Source organism: Pseudophryne corroboree, chromosome 3 (assembly GCF_028390025.1).
Source record: "Pseudophryne corroboree isolate aPseCor3 chromosome 3, aPseCor3.hap2, whole genome shotgun sequence".
Taxonomy (NCBI): Eukaryota; Metazoa; Chordata; class Amphibia; order Anura; family Myobatrachidae; genus Pseudophryne; species Pseudophryne corroboree.
The window spans coordinates 558,048,061-558,066,312 of record NC_086446.1 but is presented as its reverse complement, the minus strand read 5'-3'; the positions used below and the strand labels follow the sequence as shown (position 1 = coordinate 558,066,312).

Sequence of the window (18,252 nt, the reverse complement as noted above, 5' to 3'; positions counted from 1 at the left end):
CTTGTTGATAAACACATTAATGTATTGAAACCAGATAAAATACATAATTTACATATTAAAAGAAAAAAAAACATAATATATTAGCTTAAAATATTTATATTTTATATAGTCTCTGGGGGCCAGATGTACTAAGCCTGAAAAGTGATAAATATCACAGTGATAAAGTACCAGCCAATCGGCTCCTAACTGTCATTTTTCAAACACAGCCTGTAACATGGCAGTTAGGAGCCGATTGGCTGGTGCTTTATCACAGTGATATTTATCACTTTTCAGGCTTCGTACATCTCCCCTTGTATGTTTAGATTGTATTCACTGTGCAAAATAATTTAAAATACATCAAACCCCGGGCTATACACCCAATTAATATAAATTTTATAAATGTCTATGGAGAATCCTCATATTAGTCAGATAACCACAGTATAAGACAACACCATTCATTTCCTTATATTACACATCTCTTACATTCATTTTGCTACAAAGCAAGCTAATGGCCTGTATGCAAATAGGACAGCACAAAATGAAATATGTTATTCAGTATTGCTGTAGTGTAGAAAAATGGCAGAAAAATTATACAAAAATTGATTTTAATAGTCGATAAGGAATTCAAGAAATGCAGTCCTTGGATTAATTTAATTTTTAAAAACTACAGCTTAGTTGTTTAACAAAAGAACAAAATATACAAAAGGGAAAAGAGTTAACTTTTCTTACGATTTACATAATAATCATATTTTGCAAATCATTTCACAGCTACCAAGTTTAAAATGACATCACAAAGAAAATACAGATTATATCTGAACACAAGAAAACCACAGAGTTTGTTACAAAAATTTAAAACTTTACATGCAAATATCGTGAAATGCAAGACTTAAGAAAAAAGGCTGGTGTGGAAGGTGTAACTGTGAACAATTCATCTTGATCTGAGCTGCAACATTTTATAAGAGTGTTGTAATAATTCATATGCAACATTGCACTTCATTTGTAGCAGCGTATATGCATTTTTTGAAATAAAATGGAATAACTGAAAGATCAGGAATAACTATAAAGTAATGTGTTAGCACACAAATGTATTGGCAACATTGGCGAAGGTCATCAACATACACATTTATATTTAAGGAGATGTTACCGCGGCTAATTGGATTCCGCCTTTAGAGGGGTATTCAACTAAATGCCGTTTTTCGAGTGGTCGAAAAAAATGGCACTAATTGAATACCCCCTAAGTTGGAGCAGGGTTTCCTATTAAATATTCATTTTTTTTTAACATCTCTTTAAACAATTAATATCACTGCTATTTTCTAATGCATCCATACCGCTTAGACTCAGGTGCATTTTTTTCTAATACCCATATTTCAAAAATAAACATTAACGGGTATAATTACAGGTTGAGTATCCCTTATCCAAAATTCTAAAAAGAAAAAAAAATTGTTCCCCTACTGAGATAATGACACATATATATGTATATTTCATTATATATCTATATAATATATCTATATATACACATAATATTTAATGTATATGTCATTATCTCAGTAGGAGACCCAAAAATGTGGGATTTAGAATTTTGGATAAGGGATACTCAACCTGTATAATGTGTTTGAAACATTAAGAGATTTTACATTTTTGATAGAAGTATTTATAAACACATTACGCAATGAATTGGATGAGAATAGACAATTTAGCTGTGCATTTGGCTATTTTTAGACTGTCCAACCTAATATACTGTATAGTTTTTATGTATAGTTCTAAGCAGATGGTAACCTTGCCAATTTCAATTTGTAGAGCAAGACCAAATCTGCTTATCTCTTCAAACATACTGTACAGCCCTTGTATGTTTGATAGATGTTAAAACACAATCATTTACAGTGTATATATATATATATATATATATATATATATATATATAAAATGAAAATACTAAACCCTGTAAAACCAGGTCAACTATTGTGTTTAAAATTATTTCTGTGGAGAACATAAAATACTCTCCATCACAAAATGAAGAAATTAGGGGGAAAGGGTGTTTTAACAAGACATCAAAGCACAGGGTTAGGTTGTTCACCACAACAGGAGAAAGTGGTTCATTGGTCAATGTGGTTCAGATTCAATAACTCATTTTAAACCACCCTCTTTATTACAATATGGAGCCATTTTAGAAATAAAATAATAATAAGTGCATACTAATTAACTTGAGAAGGAGAACAAAGTGTAAATTTACTTAACAGAACACTCCAACCTTAAGCTCCACAAAATAATATAAATATGTTATTAGAGCCAGTTAAGACTATGCAAGTGGCATGTGGAGTGATAAATATTATTGCTATAGGTATATGGAAAGTGCAATAATTAAGCATTGGGCTCCTGTACATCTTAATTATTTCTGTCAAAAAATAAAGTGAAAATATCAAAAATGTAGTTTGTTGCAGACAATCAGAGAGACATTTGGTGATTAATATGCAGAAACAAAATGATGGAGTATGATTGTGTTGTACAATAGTTTGATCTGTGGTGTTTAGGAAGTTTTACATACTGTACGAAGTTGATTATTATAAAAGCTCTTGCTCCAACATTTTCTAGTATCACCACAATTTAAATCCAAATAAAAAATGATGGAAAAAAAGCACTTTCTACAGCAGATAATTTTTTTTTTTATACAGTCAAGATAATTTGTACTTTTCTATGAAGAGCTTTGTAATATACAAAGTGCTAAGACAAACGCAAATAAAGAAATGAAAAAAAAAAACTGTAAAAAATAGAAATTGCAAGTCTGTTTCTTTATCCAGTAAAGTGCTGATAACAGAATTAGCTTGGTTTGTGTTTAGTGCTACGCGGCAGGTATGAAGGTGTCCATCTATCTCCATGGCCAGAGGTGATTACACAGGCCCATGACGGGCTTCATACTTTGCCAAAATGTTCTTGCATTTGCCAAGCTCTTTCCGGAGGTCAGCAACCTCCAGTCGTAAGGCAGAATTCTCCTTCTCAAGGAATGAGGCCCGGATGGCAATCTGGTTCTCTTTTAGCCTTCGTGCATCTCTAGACCTCTTGGCAGCCATGTTGTTCTTTTTGCGCCTTGCCCAGTATTTTTCATCCTGCTCATTTGTTCAAAGACAAAATAGAAAATGATTTTAGAATTTGGGATAAAGGAAAAAAAAAATTAAATGTTCAGGGGAATACTAAAACAGACACTACACTTTTGTAGGCTCATCTAGAGGTGCAACTATAAATTTTAATGCCTACGGCAGATGTTCCCAAACTCAGTCCTCAAGGCACCCTAAAGGTCCAGGTTTGAAGGATAACCATGTTTGGGTACAGGTGACCTAATTAGGACCTCAGTCCATTTCATGTAACCATCTGTGCTCAGCCATGGATAGCCTTAAAATCTGGACTGTTTGAGTGCCTTGAGGACCAAGTTTGGGAACCATTGGCCTGGGGCATGAAGGAAATTTGACACTCACATTACCCTCAACTGTAACCAAATGACCCTAAAATATTAATTCCCTGCACCCTGGGTATCCCCCCCCCCCCCCTTCCCCCTTGCCTCACACAGCTCTAAAAACAGCCCTTAACTCAACAAAACTTTGGCAACCAGTTTATGAGTAATTACTACAGTAATAGAGTTGTTCAACTTGCACTTGGTTGTGCAACATTTGTATTTAGTATCTAAAATTTACAAACCCTTAAATATAGAAACATGTGTGCGAACAAGGGTTCAGTAAAAAGAAAGAGTAACCATTTTTTCCTTCAGCATAGTGCAAATGCAATTCCACTAATGTTGTAGTCCCGTGCTTTCTCTCAAACTCCCCAGGGATAGAGTTACTATCATCTTACAAGACGTCGCACATTATTATTACCTGAAAAATACAGCTGACCAAAATTTAATCTTCAATTTTCCATCTAGCTAACCTGCCACTAAATCAGCTTTGAAGCAATTAATTATGCAGTCACTCGAGTTACAGCCATCCTTATTTTAACAAACTGCGAAATTAAATCTTTTAATCCAGCCACACTCAAGCCAAGGTTGGCAAACTGTGATCATGTGCCCTCCAGAGGGGATTGTCTGGATTAATCTCCCTAACCTGTCCCTAGAATCAAACAGCCAATTGGTCTCCGGTTATAGAACAGTGAGCCAGGATTAAGTATTCTGATAAGTGACCAGAGCAAATGATGTGATTAAAGCAAGACTGAGGCACTCTAGTTCATTGGCTGGGTTTTTTAACTGGCTGTCTGGTGTCAGATTACAAAATATTTCTAAAATGTTTTTCTTTTACTCATGTGACATTAAGATAACGTGAACCTATTTTGTATCCAAGGCTTCACTTGCATGTGCTGACAAAATGAAGCAATAAAAAATCCTATAATTAACCCACAATTCATAATGGAGTGCGCCACACTGCATCTTCAAAGATTTAAAATTCGCATGCAAGTTCTCAAGTTACCTACAGACCTGAGATCCAATATTCACTGTCACTGCAGAACCACTTGAAATAAGTTACCTTCAGTTATCATGAGTTATTTTTACACAAAATGTGTACTGTCTCACCTTTACAAGGATACCGGGACAGCTTTAGTTACTCGGCACAAGTCATTCCGTGACCTGCTAATTCACATGGTCACACTCTGTATGGTCACCTCGTGACCAGATCTCATCACATGGCAAGCTACAATTCTATGGCTTTGGCTGACCCTCTCCATTGTACTCACTCAAAGAACAACACCCAACTCTGTTCACCACGTCACATGCTTGCCGTTGAGTAGTCTCACATTGAAGATTTAAGTCTTGTGCACAGTCTTAAAACCAGTCTGTTCACAAAAGCAGAAGGCCATAGCTAGAGCTTTCTTCCCATTATCACTAGTCATATGCATAAGGGTCGGCTCTTTAATCTGTCTGTCCTATGTTCCGGTTATTGACAGATGAATGAAGGATAGAGAATTGTGGAAACACACCTATACAGTGTGCATCAGCAACCGTACCAAAATGTATGACAGAGCAAATTGCGGTAAAGCAGAGCATTATCCTGTATCTCGCACTCACTGGTCTAAGTTTTGATAAATCATATATGGGTATTGTTCCTACCATTCATCTATTCTCCATTCACCTAGTGATGGAGAAGGGCGAGTCACATGCCCTTTCACACATGCACCTAACTCCTACTTATACAGCTCACCTGTCACAAATCTAATATAGCAGCTGATGTCAAAGCACTTTTAGCCTGTACCTTCTTCTAAGGAGCTAGATACTATATTTGTTATCCCCAAAGCAAAAATCTACTGTGAAAAAACAACTCACATAGGAGATACATTGTGGGCATTGCTGCATCTGTACCACCTTTGCCTATACCCGAATACTCAAATCAATTGAGAGGCTGCTACAATTCACCCTGGTAGAGGTCACTGCAATTTTATACGGGGATTTGAAGACACCTGAAGTATATGTCCTATACACCGTTTCCAACTTACCTTCAGATCATCAGGTATAAAGACTTTACGAGCCTTTTTAATCATTGGCTGTGGCTTTAGCTCCTCCTCTGAGAACTTGTGTTTTCGTGGGTCAAACATCTCTTGCCCTGGAATACTGGAAAGGGCAAGATCTGCGGGGTCTGGTTCATAGCCCACTGCCACTTGAATGGATTCTGGGTCGATTGGACTTGGGGTATTGCGGTTTGTGGGTAAAATTTGACCTGAAAGAAAAAAAATTCCATAGATTTCATTATATCATGTCTCCAACGTAATAACACTACTCTTTATTCCCTCCACCAAGCATTTTAAATACACCAAAGCAGATTCACTCATATCACAGAATGCTAATGGACATACTGTATTTTTAGACTTTTCTCTTTTTACCCATCCAGTTAGGGCAGTGTCCATGTTTTACTTGACTTTTCTCCATTTGCAATGGATAGTGGTGGTGGAGATTGTTAAATTGCAATTTGCTTTCAATAGTTGCATATACTGTAGGACAACAGTGCTTTTTATCATCAAGCTTCTTGCATTTGTTTTACCAAATATATGCAGAAAGAGAGCAAAGAAATATGTGGACAGATTTATTAAGCTCGGTGAAGTGATAAAGTGGAAGGTGATAATGCATCAGCCAGTCAGCTCTTAATTCTAATTTTTCAATCCCAGCCTGTGACATGGCAGTTAGGAGCTGATTGGCTGGTACTTTATCAGCTTCCACTTTATCACTTCAGCAGGCTTAGTAAATCTGCCCCAGTTTGCTTGTAAATGGCTCAGTAGTCAAAATAATGATTAAACTCACTGTCATTTGTAGGAAACAGAATGTAGCAAAAGCAGCAGGAATGGAAGATAAGATGACAATGACCCTTTTTGTATCCTCCATAAACAAAACAATCTACCCTAGATGGCCATTTTTTTTTATTTTCCGATTCTCTTTATAAAATTATGGTACATTTCAGCATGGTACTGCTCTAGTCTCTACCTTGTTGCTATGGGATATTCTTCAAATATGGGCATGGTTGATATAATTTTGTCTTATTTCCTAAACCCTATAAATGATGGCTTATATGACAATATGATTTACTAAGGCTAAAAATATTTGAATTAAGTCACGCATGTTATTATACTGTAAATACCATTTTAATAGAGGGAAAGCTTAAACTGTGAAGTGCATTTTTACATTTCAAAGCCTTACGCACAAATACATTGCATCTGTGCCAAATGTCCTCTGTTTAGTATTCTAGATATAATTTCTCTCTGAAATATCAAGCTGTACAAATCACTGGCACACAACTCATTGCATGTCTTCCAAGTTCTTTCCCCCTCATTTCATCTAAATTGTTTGTCTTGGACTCTGCTGTAAAGATTGTATGGGGCTGGCAGTTGCAGCTCAAATACAGAACCCTCTTAACAGTTTGTATGAATGAGAACACTCATATCTACAAAATGGACAACTGGGGCAACCTCTCGGTTACATTAACACTGTAAATAGAATGGATAATCCCAAATTTGGACAATAAATAGATTGTCCCATTCTCTGCATGTGCTCCAGTAATGTGTACAGTAGAGATACATAATAATGGCAGCTCCTATGCAGTATGTACTGGGATGTAAAACCAGCGTGTACGGTCAGTCAGTAAAAAAACATTATAAATTGTCACTTCTACGTGCATGAATGGAGAGTAGCACTTCACCTATGGCAGACATAGCTATGTGAAGTGTTTATTACTATTTTATGTACATTCTGTGATGCGTTAAACTTGGGAACAAACAAAAATAAAACTGTCAAAGAGATAAGAGGGCCTTGTTCCTGAGATTGCAATCTGTCAGGGTATTCAATAGCTGTTGATGTCTGTAGGGGGTTATCATCATGGGACTATTGGGGAGCTCAGCTCCATAACAGGGATTTACGGCACCCTGTGCCGGCCATGCCCATCTGAGCGCATGATGTCATACCAAGGGGGTGGGGCCACCAGCTGCTGGGTAGAACAGCACTGCATAAAACATCCACAGGATGCTCCTAGGTGCTGTAGAGGCTGGAGTGTGCATGCCTGGGGTGTCCAGCAGAGATTCTGACTGCAGGTTGCCGTTCTAGGCACCCTGCTAGCTAGATCCAAAGCCTTTTGTGACGGCACCGGCACTCACACTCCTTTAGTTATCGCCCCTCAATACTGTGTTATATGTGAAATATATATGCTTACTTGTAATGAAGCACATTGCTACCACTTATTATGTAGAAATGCAAATATGATGATGAAAGATATGATCTGAGCTTTAGGCCATCCGGCAGAATAAAACCTGTCCAGGAATAATAAAAAGCTAATGTAAACTGTCTAAACACTTTCTCACTTAAAAAGGTCACTGTACTGCAATAAACACCTACAGTAGAAAGCTGTTTTCAGTTTATTTCTTAAGACCATACTTGTGCAACTAGTTCACACTATACCTACCAATTATGGCGAGTTTCCATTTCCACATAACACATAACAATGACATATTAAACTGATATCCATTGTAAAATATGTATCTATAGTTACATGTAGCTATTATTTATGTATTTTGGGTTATGTTTTGCCCAAGTCACATGTTTATGCGTTTAGCTTTGGAATAAATGTTGGAGGTGCCCTGGTTATCTTTATGGCATTTCAGTAGTCCACTTTGCCTTCACTAACCACAGATACTAAGAATAAAGTATAATTTTTATTTTGTAGACTATACACTATTCTCTTGCATTGTCCTTAATTTCTTAGTAATCATGAACCACCTCACCACTTTAAAACAAAGTACTAAGAACAATGTTTACCGCTGTCTGCCAGCAGAGGACGCAAGTCAGTTAGGTTACTGCTCCAACACATCAATGAGCTGAACTGTCATTAAACAGATGAAAATCCTGATTAAAACTTTATTCTGGAGGCAGCAATCAAACAGAAAGGGTAGAGAAAGCAGCCTGATTAAGGAGTCGTCCAAGTGCTTGATTGGCGTGACTGTAAAATTTGCCAGTGACAGAAATAGCTTTGATGCATTCACATGTCTTCAGATTAGATAGATTTGATTTCTTCCATATTTAACCTATCCTGTACTGAAATTCTGGAAGTTTAAATGTCCATATGCTGAACCAACATACTGTATTGAAGCTGCTGCCCAAATACTCATAACGGACATATGTATCAAACCCGTGGAGAGAGATAAAGTGCCAACCAATCAGATTAATTCTCTGTAAAATGACAGTCAGAAGCTGATTGGTTGGTACTTTATCACTGTCCAAAGTCTGACCCATCTCCCCTATAGACTTAGAATTGTAGGAACAGAGTGTGTGTGTGTGTGTGTGTGTGTGTGTGTGTGTGTGTGTATCTATATATATATATATATATATATACACACACACACACACACACACACACACACACACACACACAGACAGACACATGCACATACATAGACATACACCCTGTGTTAATAAACTATTCCATACAACTGAACCTTTAGGGATAGGCTAAACAAGTATTAGCTCTCAGAAAATGTTGGAATCAGAAGTTCAAGCATGTCCTCAATGTAGGCCACAGTCATACATACAAATAACAGCAAATGGTATACGCTACTCCACAAATGTTTCATAGATGTCAGTTGTTTCTAAGTTTAAAGGACGTTCCCAGCAGGGGAGTTTCTAGAAAGGAGGAGCCCTGTGTGCAGGTTACGGCTGGGCCCCCTTCTCTCTAGTAGCGCTGTGTAGACTCTGGCCACTAGTGTCCCTAGCGCTGTCCCAGCGTCCATTTTCTCAGTGATTTTCCTATTGCGCATGCGTGAATCACTGGGAAAACCCATGGGGGTCCGTGTGCACCGCACACACTGCACCCACTATAACTACCCCAGTGGGTCGCAGGTTTTTAAGATGCTACCTAAACACATACTTGCCTACCCTCCCGGAATGGCCCGGAGGCTCCCGAAAAACGGGTGACCCTCCCGGCCCCCCGGAAGAGCAAGCAAGTCACCCGATATCCGCTGGTCACCCCCTGCCCCCCGCCCACTAAACGAGTAAAGTGGGCGGTCCAGGCAGGCGATGACGCGATTCTTGTTGAAATCGCGGCATTACACAGCAGGGGGCGTGGCTTAAATGAAGCGGTCCAGAAGCCACGCCCCATTCCGCCTCTGGCCCGCCTCCGTTCCACCTCTGGCCCGCCCCCCTGTCACGTCACCTCACTGCCCGCCCCCCCCTGCTGAGCCGACGGGCTGCTCTCTCCCGGAGAGAGCAGCCCAGAAGTCGGCAACTATGCCTAAACATAAACCTATTTTCTGATATTGCATAAATGCGCAGTAGAATGCCTCTTATCAGTGGTATATCTATAATGGATGCAAAGTGTGCTGTGCCCACACTACACACTCTGCACCCACTTCTTGAATACTTACCCCTCCGGAATACCACGTTGGTGGCAGCAGCCCTGCACATGTCAACAGGAAAATCGCACAACTGTCACTTTCTCTGAGTTTCGCACATGCACAGTATGAAAATCACTGGGAAAATGGCCACTGCGCCATTTTCCCAGAGTCCTGTGCATGCACACTAGTTTCACAAGTCAGCGAGCATACACATGGGCTATCTTTCTTGGAATCCCCAGGTCTAAAGGTAGCAGAGATAATTCATTATGTACAAAATTATAATTGTTTAATGTCATTATTTTATAAAGATACTATAAAAAAAAAACCAACAGTATGTGGTGTAAACATGGCTTTTCAAATCTTATTTGCTGGAAATGTTCCAGGCATTCAGGGTTGAGCTGTTAAAACCAGTTCACAATCCTAATTTTACTTAGTAATCCTCTCTAATATTAACTCTCCACATGCAAGACTGAAAGGCTGTACTGTGGATAGCAAGCAGACAGGTGGTGCATACAAGGCAGATTAGACCAGGCTTATCAAGATTCTGCTTCCAAAAGGCACGTCCACCTAAATACATCTTCCTTAGTCCGCCTAGTAGTGATTGATCAGTGGGTCACATATCCGAGTTTCAGTTCAGTGGCTTCCACTAGCAGTGTGCATTCACAGGGACCAGTACTCCCTTGTGGGCAGAGCTGCTCAAACAATGGACATGGGGAGAGATTTATCAAATCTTGGAGAGAATTAAAGTGGCAAAAGATAAAGTACCAACTAATCATCTTATATCATTTAACAGGCTGTGCTTAAAAAAGGACAGCTAGAAACTGTCTTATTGGTACTTTATCTCTCTCCAAGATTTGTTAAATGTACTCCATGTCTATTTTCAGAGAAAGAGAGAGAGAGAATAATTTGAACTTTTTTAATGTGTCCTCTAAAGAGGACAGAAGATGCCCATCACAGCCAATTAGATTTTAGCTATCTGTTTTCTAGAGTATACACCTGTACTAGATAAATAATATCTAGAAGCTGATTGGTTACTATGGGCCACTTCTCCACTTGCCATCTTTAGAAGCTTTGATAAAAACCCCTATCAAACCTAGGGGGAGATGTATCAAAGTGTGGGGAGAGATAAAGTTGAGAGAAAGGCCAGTCTATCCACTCCTAGCAGTCAGTTTACATGCTGTGTTTGAAAAATGACAGGATGGTTGGTTGGTATTTTATCTCTCTCAAGTTTATCTCTCTCCAAGGTTTGATACATCTCCCCCCCCCCTAATACTGTAAAGTTAATAAATCTGATAAAATGGAGGTATAGGTATGCTGCAGTTAGTCCAATAAATTGTCAGGGCTGTTACCAAGGCACTGGGTAAGAAGTCTGATCTGTTAAGCTGCAAAATTTTGGTGAAGATCTTTCAAAAACAAATTGTTCTGAAACAGCAAGAGTTACAACCTGGGAAGCAGTGGCGGATTTAGCGGGGGGCGATTAGGGCGAACGCCCCTCCTACACATACCGACGCCAGGATGGATGGCCGGGCCCATCCACGACGATCATCTGTGGCAGCTGCAGCCAGGCAGCACACCCGTCCATACAGTACTACAGAATTACTGTACGGCCGGGTGCTCTCCGCCTCTCCAGACACAGACAGGTGTTGTCATCATTGCAGCGGCTTGTCTGAGAGATCATTTTAGTTATCCTTTTAGATTTAGTGTTTTTTAAAGTATAATGTGTTTTTTCTTACTTTAAAATCTACTTTGTAATCTATTTAATGTATTTTCACAGTTATCATTAAATTAAGGTTACGCTTTAGCCTTACTACCTGTAATGCTGCTTTTAGGCATTCCTTATTATTAAATACATTATTTGAACTAAATTTGTTCTCCTGCATGCCCCGGCCCCGGCGCCTTGCAAGTTGCTCTCAGACTCTCAGTGGCAATGGGGGATGCCAGCACCAGGATGGATGGTCAGAATGGATGGTCGTTACCTGGCCCGGGCCGGGGCATGCAGGAGAACAAATTTAATTCAAATAATGTATTTAATAATAAGGAATGCCTAAAAGCAGCATTACAGGTAGTAATGACGACTGGTGACCCAGCGGTGGGTGGGGGGGGGGGGGGGGGGCAGTGATGGGGGAGTGAAGTTTCTTCACTCCCCCCGTCACCCGGCTCCATAGCAGTGCAGGCAAATATGGACAAGATCGTCCATATTGGCCTGCATGCACAAGCGACGGGGCACTAGTGATGAACGAGCGCGGGGCTGCGCATCGTTCATTGCTGGTGCCTCCACACTGAAAGATATGAATGGTATCTCACTCATTAATGAACGAGATCGTTCATATCTTTCAGTATTCTCGCCCAGTGTTTAGGGCCTATTAGACTGACTTTGAGAGGATCTAAAAATTGTAAATTTTATTCAAAGCTACAAATTCCATAAATACATTTTTTTTACTTAACTTTTGCTATATATTAAAATCATTTATTTTAAATACTGTGGAGAACAAAATGACAACTTCCAATGCCTACTGAAAGCACATTGAAACGTATTGTCCACATAAATGAATGGAAAAAGCTCATTAAAAAATGCTGACAAGTTCAGTTCCACAAGTCCCAGAAATTTCTGATATTTGTAGTTCCACACACACCAGCATCTCCAAGCAGTTAATACAGTAGTACAAAATTATTTTTAACTTTTATATTTATTTAACCATTTCTATTGCGTTTATGTACCCATTAAAATGCATTGTCCATTGAATTGAATTTGAAATTTCTATTCTCTCATTAATTTACACACAATGGGGTAAATTTACTAAGATTCGTAATTTCCGTAAAAAGGTCAAAGTTCAATCACGAATGACATCGACAGTGTAAAACTGCAACTTTTTGAATTGATTACGATGGATTTACTAAGCTGTCGTATTCGGGTTTTTCATTTCTTCCGATGTCGATGTCATTCGTGGTTTTTTACCTATTTTTACGGCAGTGATTAGCAAAACACTGCCGACTTTTTTTACAATCAATCTCGGCCGGATTTGTGTGATCCGTGCTGGGGTTTATTTTTTTTTTTTTTTTTAATTAAACACTGTAAAATAATAAAAAAAAATGCGTGGGGTCCCCCCTCCTAAGCATAACCAGCCTCGGGCTCTTTGAGCCGATCCTGGTTGCAAAAATATGGGGGAAAAAATGACAGGGGTTCCCCCATATTTAAGCAACCAGCATCGGGCTCTGCGCCTGGTCCTGGTCCCAAAAATACGGGGGACAAAAAGAGTAGGGGTCCCCCGTATTTTTAAAACCAGCACCGGGCTCCACTAGCTGGACAGATAATGCCACAGCCGGGGGTCACTTTTATATAGTGCCCTGCGGCCGTGGCATCAAAAATCCAACTAGTCACCCCTGGCCGGGGTACCCTGGGGGAGTGGGGACCCCTTCAATCAAGGGGTCCCCCCCCCCAGCCACCCAAGGGCCAGGGGTGAAGCCCGAGGCTGTCCCCCCCCATCCAATGGGCTGCGGATGGGGAGGCTGATAGCCTTTGTTGTAAAAGAAAAGATATTGTTTTTAGTAGCAGTACTACAAGGCCCAGCAAGCCTCCCCCGCATGCTGGTACTTGGAGAACCACAAGTACCAGCATGCGACGGAAAAACGGGCCCGCTGGTACCTGTAGTACTACTACTAAAAAAATACCCAAAAAAAGACAAGACACACACACCGTGAAAGTAAAGATTTATTACATACATCCACACAAACATACATACATACTTACCTTATGTTCACACGCAGGTCGGTCCTCTTCTCCAGTAGAATCCAAGGGGTACCTGTTGAAGAAATTATACTCACGAGATCCAGGGGTCCAGGCTCCTCGGGAAATCCAGGGGTAATCCACGTACTTGCATAAAATAAGAAAACGGAAAGCCGAGCCACGAACTGAAAGGGGCCCCATGTTTTCACATGGGACTCCTTTCCACGAATGCCAGAAACCCACTCTGACTGATGTCTAAGTGGGTTTCTTCAGCCAATCAGGGAGTGCCACGTTGTAGCACTCTCCTGATCGGCTGTGTGCTCTTGTCCTCACTGACAGGCAGCACACGGCAGTGTTACAATGTAGCGCCTATGCGCTACATTGTAACCAATGATGGGAACTTTCTGCCCTGCGGTTGACCTAAAGTGACGTCACCGCTGAGCTGAAAGTTCCCATCATTGGTTACAATGTAGCGCATAGGCGCTACATTGTAACACTGCCGTGTGCTGCCTGTCAGTGAGGACAGGACCACACAGCTGATCAGGAGAGTGCTACAACGTGGCGCTCCCTGATTGGCTGTAGAAACCCACTTAGCCAGAAGGCAAAGTGGGTTTCTTGCATTCGTGGGAAGGTGACCCATGTGCAAACATGGGTCCCCTTTCAGTTCGTGGTCGGGACACCGTTTTTTTATTTTTGGCAAGTACGTGGATTAACCCTGGATTTGCCGAGGAGCCTGGACCCCTGGATCTCGTGAGTATAATTTATTCAACAGGTACCCTTGGATTCTACTGGACAAGAGGACCGACCTGCGTGGGGCCATAGGTAAGTATGTATGTATGTGTGTATGTAAGTAATAAAATTATACTTTCACGGTGTGTGTGTCTTGTGTTTTTTTGGGTATTTTTTTAGTGGTAGTACTACAGGTACCAGCGGGCCCGTTTTTCCGCCGCATGCTGGTACTTGTGGTTCTCCAAGTACCAGCATGCGGGGGAGGCTTGCTGGGACTTGTAGTACTGCTACTAAAAACAATATCTTTTATTTTACAACAAAGGCTATCAGCCCTCCCATCCGCAGCCCATTGGATGGGGGGGGACAGCCTCGGGCTTCACCCCTGGCCCTTGGGTGGCTGGGGGGGGGGACCCCTTGATTGAAGGGGTTCCCACTCCCCCAGGGTACCCCGGCCAGGGGTGACTAGTTGGATTTTTGATGCCACGGCCGCAGGGCGCTGTATAAAAGTGACCCCCGGCTGTGGCATTATCTGTCCAGCTAGTGGAGCCCGGTGCTGGTTTTAAAAATACGGGGGACCCCTACTCTTTTTGTCCCCCGTATTTTTGGGACCAGGACCAGGCGCAGAGCCCGATGCTGGTTGCTTAAATATGGGGGAACCCCTGTCATTTTTTTCCCCATATTTCTGCAACCAGGATCGGCTCAAAGAGCCCGAGGCTGGTTATGCTTAGGAGGGGGGACCCCACGCAATTTTTTTGGCAAAAATAAGCACTTTCCCACCCCTTCCCACTGATATACATGCACGGATCTCATGGATCCCTGCATGCATCTCAAATCACGGAAAAAAAAAAGCAGGTCTGTTTTTTTTTAGGACTTTTTTACGAGTTGTAATTTTTCACGGCAGTGTTTTGTGTTTTTTTGCTTTGCACTTCTTAGTAAATGACCGAGATTCATATCTAAACAGGCGTAATTTGACCGATGGTGTATTCATTCGTAATTTTTTACCTGAACTAGCAAAAAATTACGAATGCCCTCATCACTGCCGTGATTAGTGTTTAGTAAATGACCGAGATTAACCGAGATGACACTTTGAAGAAAAAACGGCATCTCGGTCAAAATCGGGAGCTTAGTAAATATACCCCAATGTAGTTGAATTTAGTAACAATTTATATGGCAATTTATCTTTAGTAGTTGTATTGCAAACCTTCAAGTAAATTGATTTTAAAAAATAGTGACCGTGACATTACATTTCTATGCAATTAAAGTAGAGCTCTGTATACAGATGCACAAGTTCTCAGCTAATTTCAAGCAATGTAAAATAACCTACTGTCTATTGCACATCTAGAATGATGATGCAGTAAAGGACAGAATATGGGAACATTTGCCTCTCTGTTGGGGGGAGGGAGGGGAGGAAGCTTTAACATTGTATAGATTTAATTTTATTAGAAAAACCTTTCAGAACCAAATAAAACATGTACAATAGATGCAGAAATTTCTAATCTTTATTACGTATTTCCTATTTCTTAGAGGCCTTCACATTAAAATTGTACACTGTGGTTGGCAAGGAGAGAAGATACACAACAAAGTGATGATATTAAGGTCAACTCCAGCTGACATCAAGCTGAATCACGAAAGTTGAATAGCTTTGTGCTACCACTCAAAGACGATTGTACTATAGACCTCTTGTTTTTTTAGGACGATGTTTCAGATTAATGTCATAAAGAACCAAATAACAGTCTACTTAAAAATACGCTATTATGCCACTAGTTGAAACTCAACAGTTCCCTTGGCAACAGGGACTATAGAAAATTCCCGAGAAAAAAGTTCAGGTTCTTTTGAAAAATCAATTGCTGATAAAAAGGACAATCTTTAAAAAGTTGTTAGCCGCACTTTGCTGGATGTACCGACTATGGAGAGAGTTACCTTTACAACAAGATGATGCTAATATACAGTACTTGCGGGTTGGGTATGTGTGACCGGCGATCAGGAAACCGCCGGTCAGCATAGCTCCGCCGGTATCCCGGCAGCGGAATGTTGGCGTGGGGGGAAGAGGAGCGAGTGCAACAAGCATGCTGCAGGCTCGGTGGTGACCTGTGGTTGCCACGGGTTCTATTCCCACTCTATGGGTGTCATGGACACCTACGAGTGGGAATAGTCCCTCTTGGTCGGCATGCCAACCGTCTGGATTCTCAGGGGCGGGATGTAGGGGGAAGTGTGCAGTCACATAACTATATCCCCTTGCATAATATATAGCTGAAAGCAAGAGTAAACCCTTAAATTCCTTATTCTCATGAGTATCACTTCTGGATGCTAGCCCCATTTATGCTAATTGCAAATATATTTGATTTCTAGTCAATTAAAAAGAGCCTCAATGCCGTTATTTAAATTCGCAATTGTGTAATTATCCAGTCTTCTATTTACAGCTAAATTTGGTTTGGAGGGGTCCAAAGTCCCGGAAGTAGTTTGATAAAGAGTAGAGCCTTCATGCTGGAGAATAGCGAGGTAAGGTTTACACACCAAAGTAATGAGAAGATTTATCAGAGCATGAAGAGATAAAATGAAGAGAGATAAAGTACCAAACAGCTTATGTCACTTTACATGTTTTATTTAACAAATAACAGGAGGTCAGTACTTTATCTCTTCCCACTTTCTCTTTCTCCAAGCTCTGATAAATATCCTCCTATGTTTACTGAACTTTTAGTTTACAGGGATTCCTCATTCCCTATCATTTCCTTCTCTACAGTGGTAGGCATCTCTAATGTAAGCATACACCCACCTTCAAGTTCTATTTGCGTATCCTTGCTGCTAACAAGCATGCAACTTTCGTGCAAGTTAGAGACTATACAAAGGCAGAGATTTTGGTCTCAAATCTGGCTGAGTAAATCTCCTACAGCACTTTCTTTCCAGAGTAGGAGCTTCCAGGCTAAACAATCAGATTCATATATTGTGGCCACAGCAAAGCTAAAGTTGAATGCACACAGAGATGAGCATTGTTGTTAAAGCAGGCTCATGTCATGTTTACTGTACCACAAAAAGAACAAAGTGCGAGAGTCATTTCAAATGAAAATATGGTAGGCCAATTTTACTTTCCAATTCATAACTAAAGCAATTATTTTACCATTTGTTTTTGACTATTGATCTGTTCTGAAAATAACAACCTTATAATCTCTCTGAATAAACATTATCTAACAGTTAATGGTATAGCTTAATACGTACAGACTATAATTGCTGTAACCTTGAATTTCACTGTCTATTCACATATGGACTTTCCCAGGCTCCTGTATAGTGATTATTACCTGACGCGTAAACATATGAAGCTATAGCAATCTTAGCATAAACTTGGAATGCATAGAGGCACAGCTGTGGCTATCAGGGCACCAGCTGCTACAAAGCCTTGCAGCTGGGAGGGTCAATGTTTGGTTTTCCAAGAAATACATAACACATACCTATAGTATATATATATATATATATATATATATATATATATATATATATATACTTATACTGTAGACAGCAAATACATTATCTGTAACCAGGTGTGGCCGGGTCCCAGTCTCCCCTACCCATACAGCATTTTTTTTATTAAATAATGTATCCAGTGTCCAGTAATAGCGGCACAATATGACTATGTAAAATATATTGAAAATTGATTATAAGTAGGTTAAAATACTTGGTGGTCCCCTGTAGACTGGAGCGTACTGTAACTAACTTGGAGAACAGGCAGGTTCTCCAGCCCTGGGGTGGATCCATTCAGTCACAGTGCTGTTGAACTGCCTTCCCCATTTAATGTGTGCTGGAAATGGAAAAAGGCTGCCACACAGTGTCTCCAAGAGGTTAATTTTCCTAAAACATGTAAAGCAGGAGCAAATGATAGAGGAGAGCAGTATTTGGGCTGGTACAAACCTAGTTAACCATGTGAGATGTGCACGAACTCACGCCTGTTGCACTAGCAGAATCCTATTGATTCTGCTGGTGTTCTGCAC

General features: G+C 40.3%; 1 protein-coding gene across 2 annotated transcripts in view; it reads right to left on the bottom strand.

Moving 5' to 3' along the window:
* Positions 1-260: 260 nt before the first annotated feature.
* HLF (HLF transcription factor, PAR bZIP family member) overlaps positions 261-18,252 on the bottom strand; it is a 36,605-nt gene continuing 18,613 nt past the window's right edge. The window contains exons 3-4 of one of the 2 annotated variants that reach the window (XM_063961270.1): positions 5,449-5,669; positions 261-3,083 (exon numbers count right to left, since the gene is read on the bottom strand). In XM_063961270.1, the coding sequence (XP_063817340.1) occupies positions 2,865-3,083; positions 5,449-5,669 (440 nt within the window). In that variant the 3' untranslated portion in view covers positions 261-2,864. The remainder of the gene's footprint in view (positions 3,084-5,448; positions 5,670-18,252) is intronic. The other variant, XM_063961271.1, reaches the window with a different exon arrangement.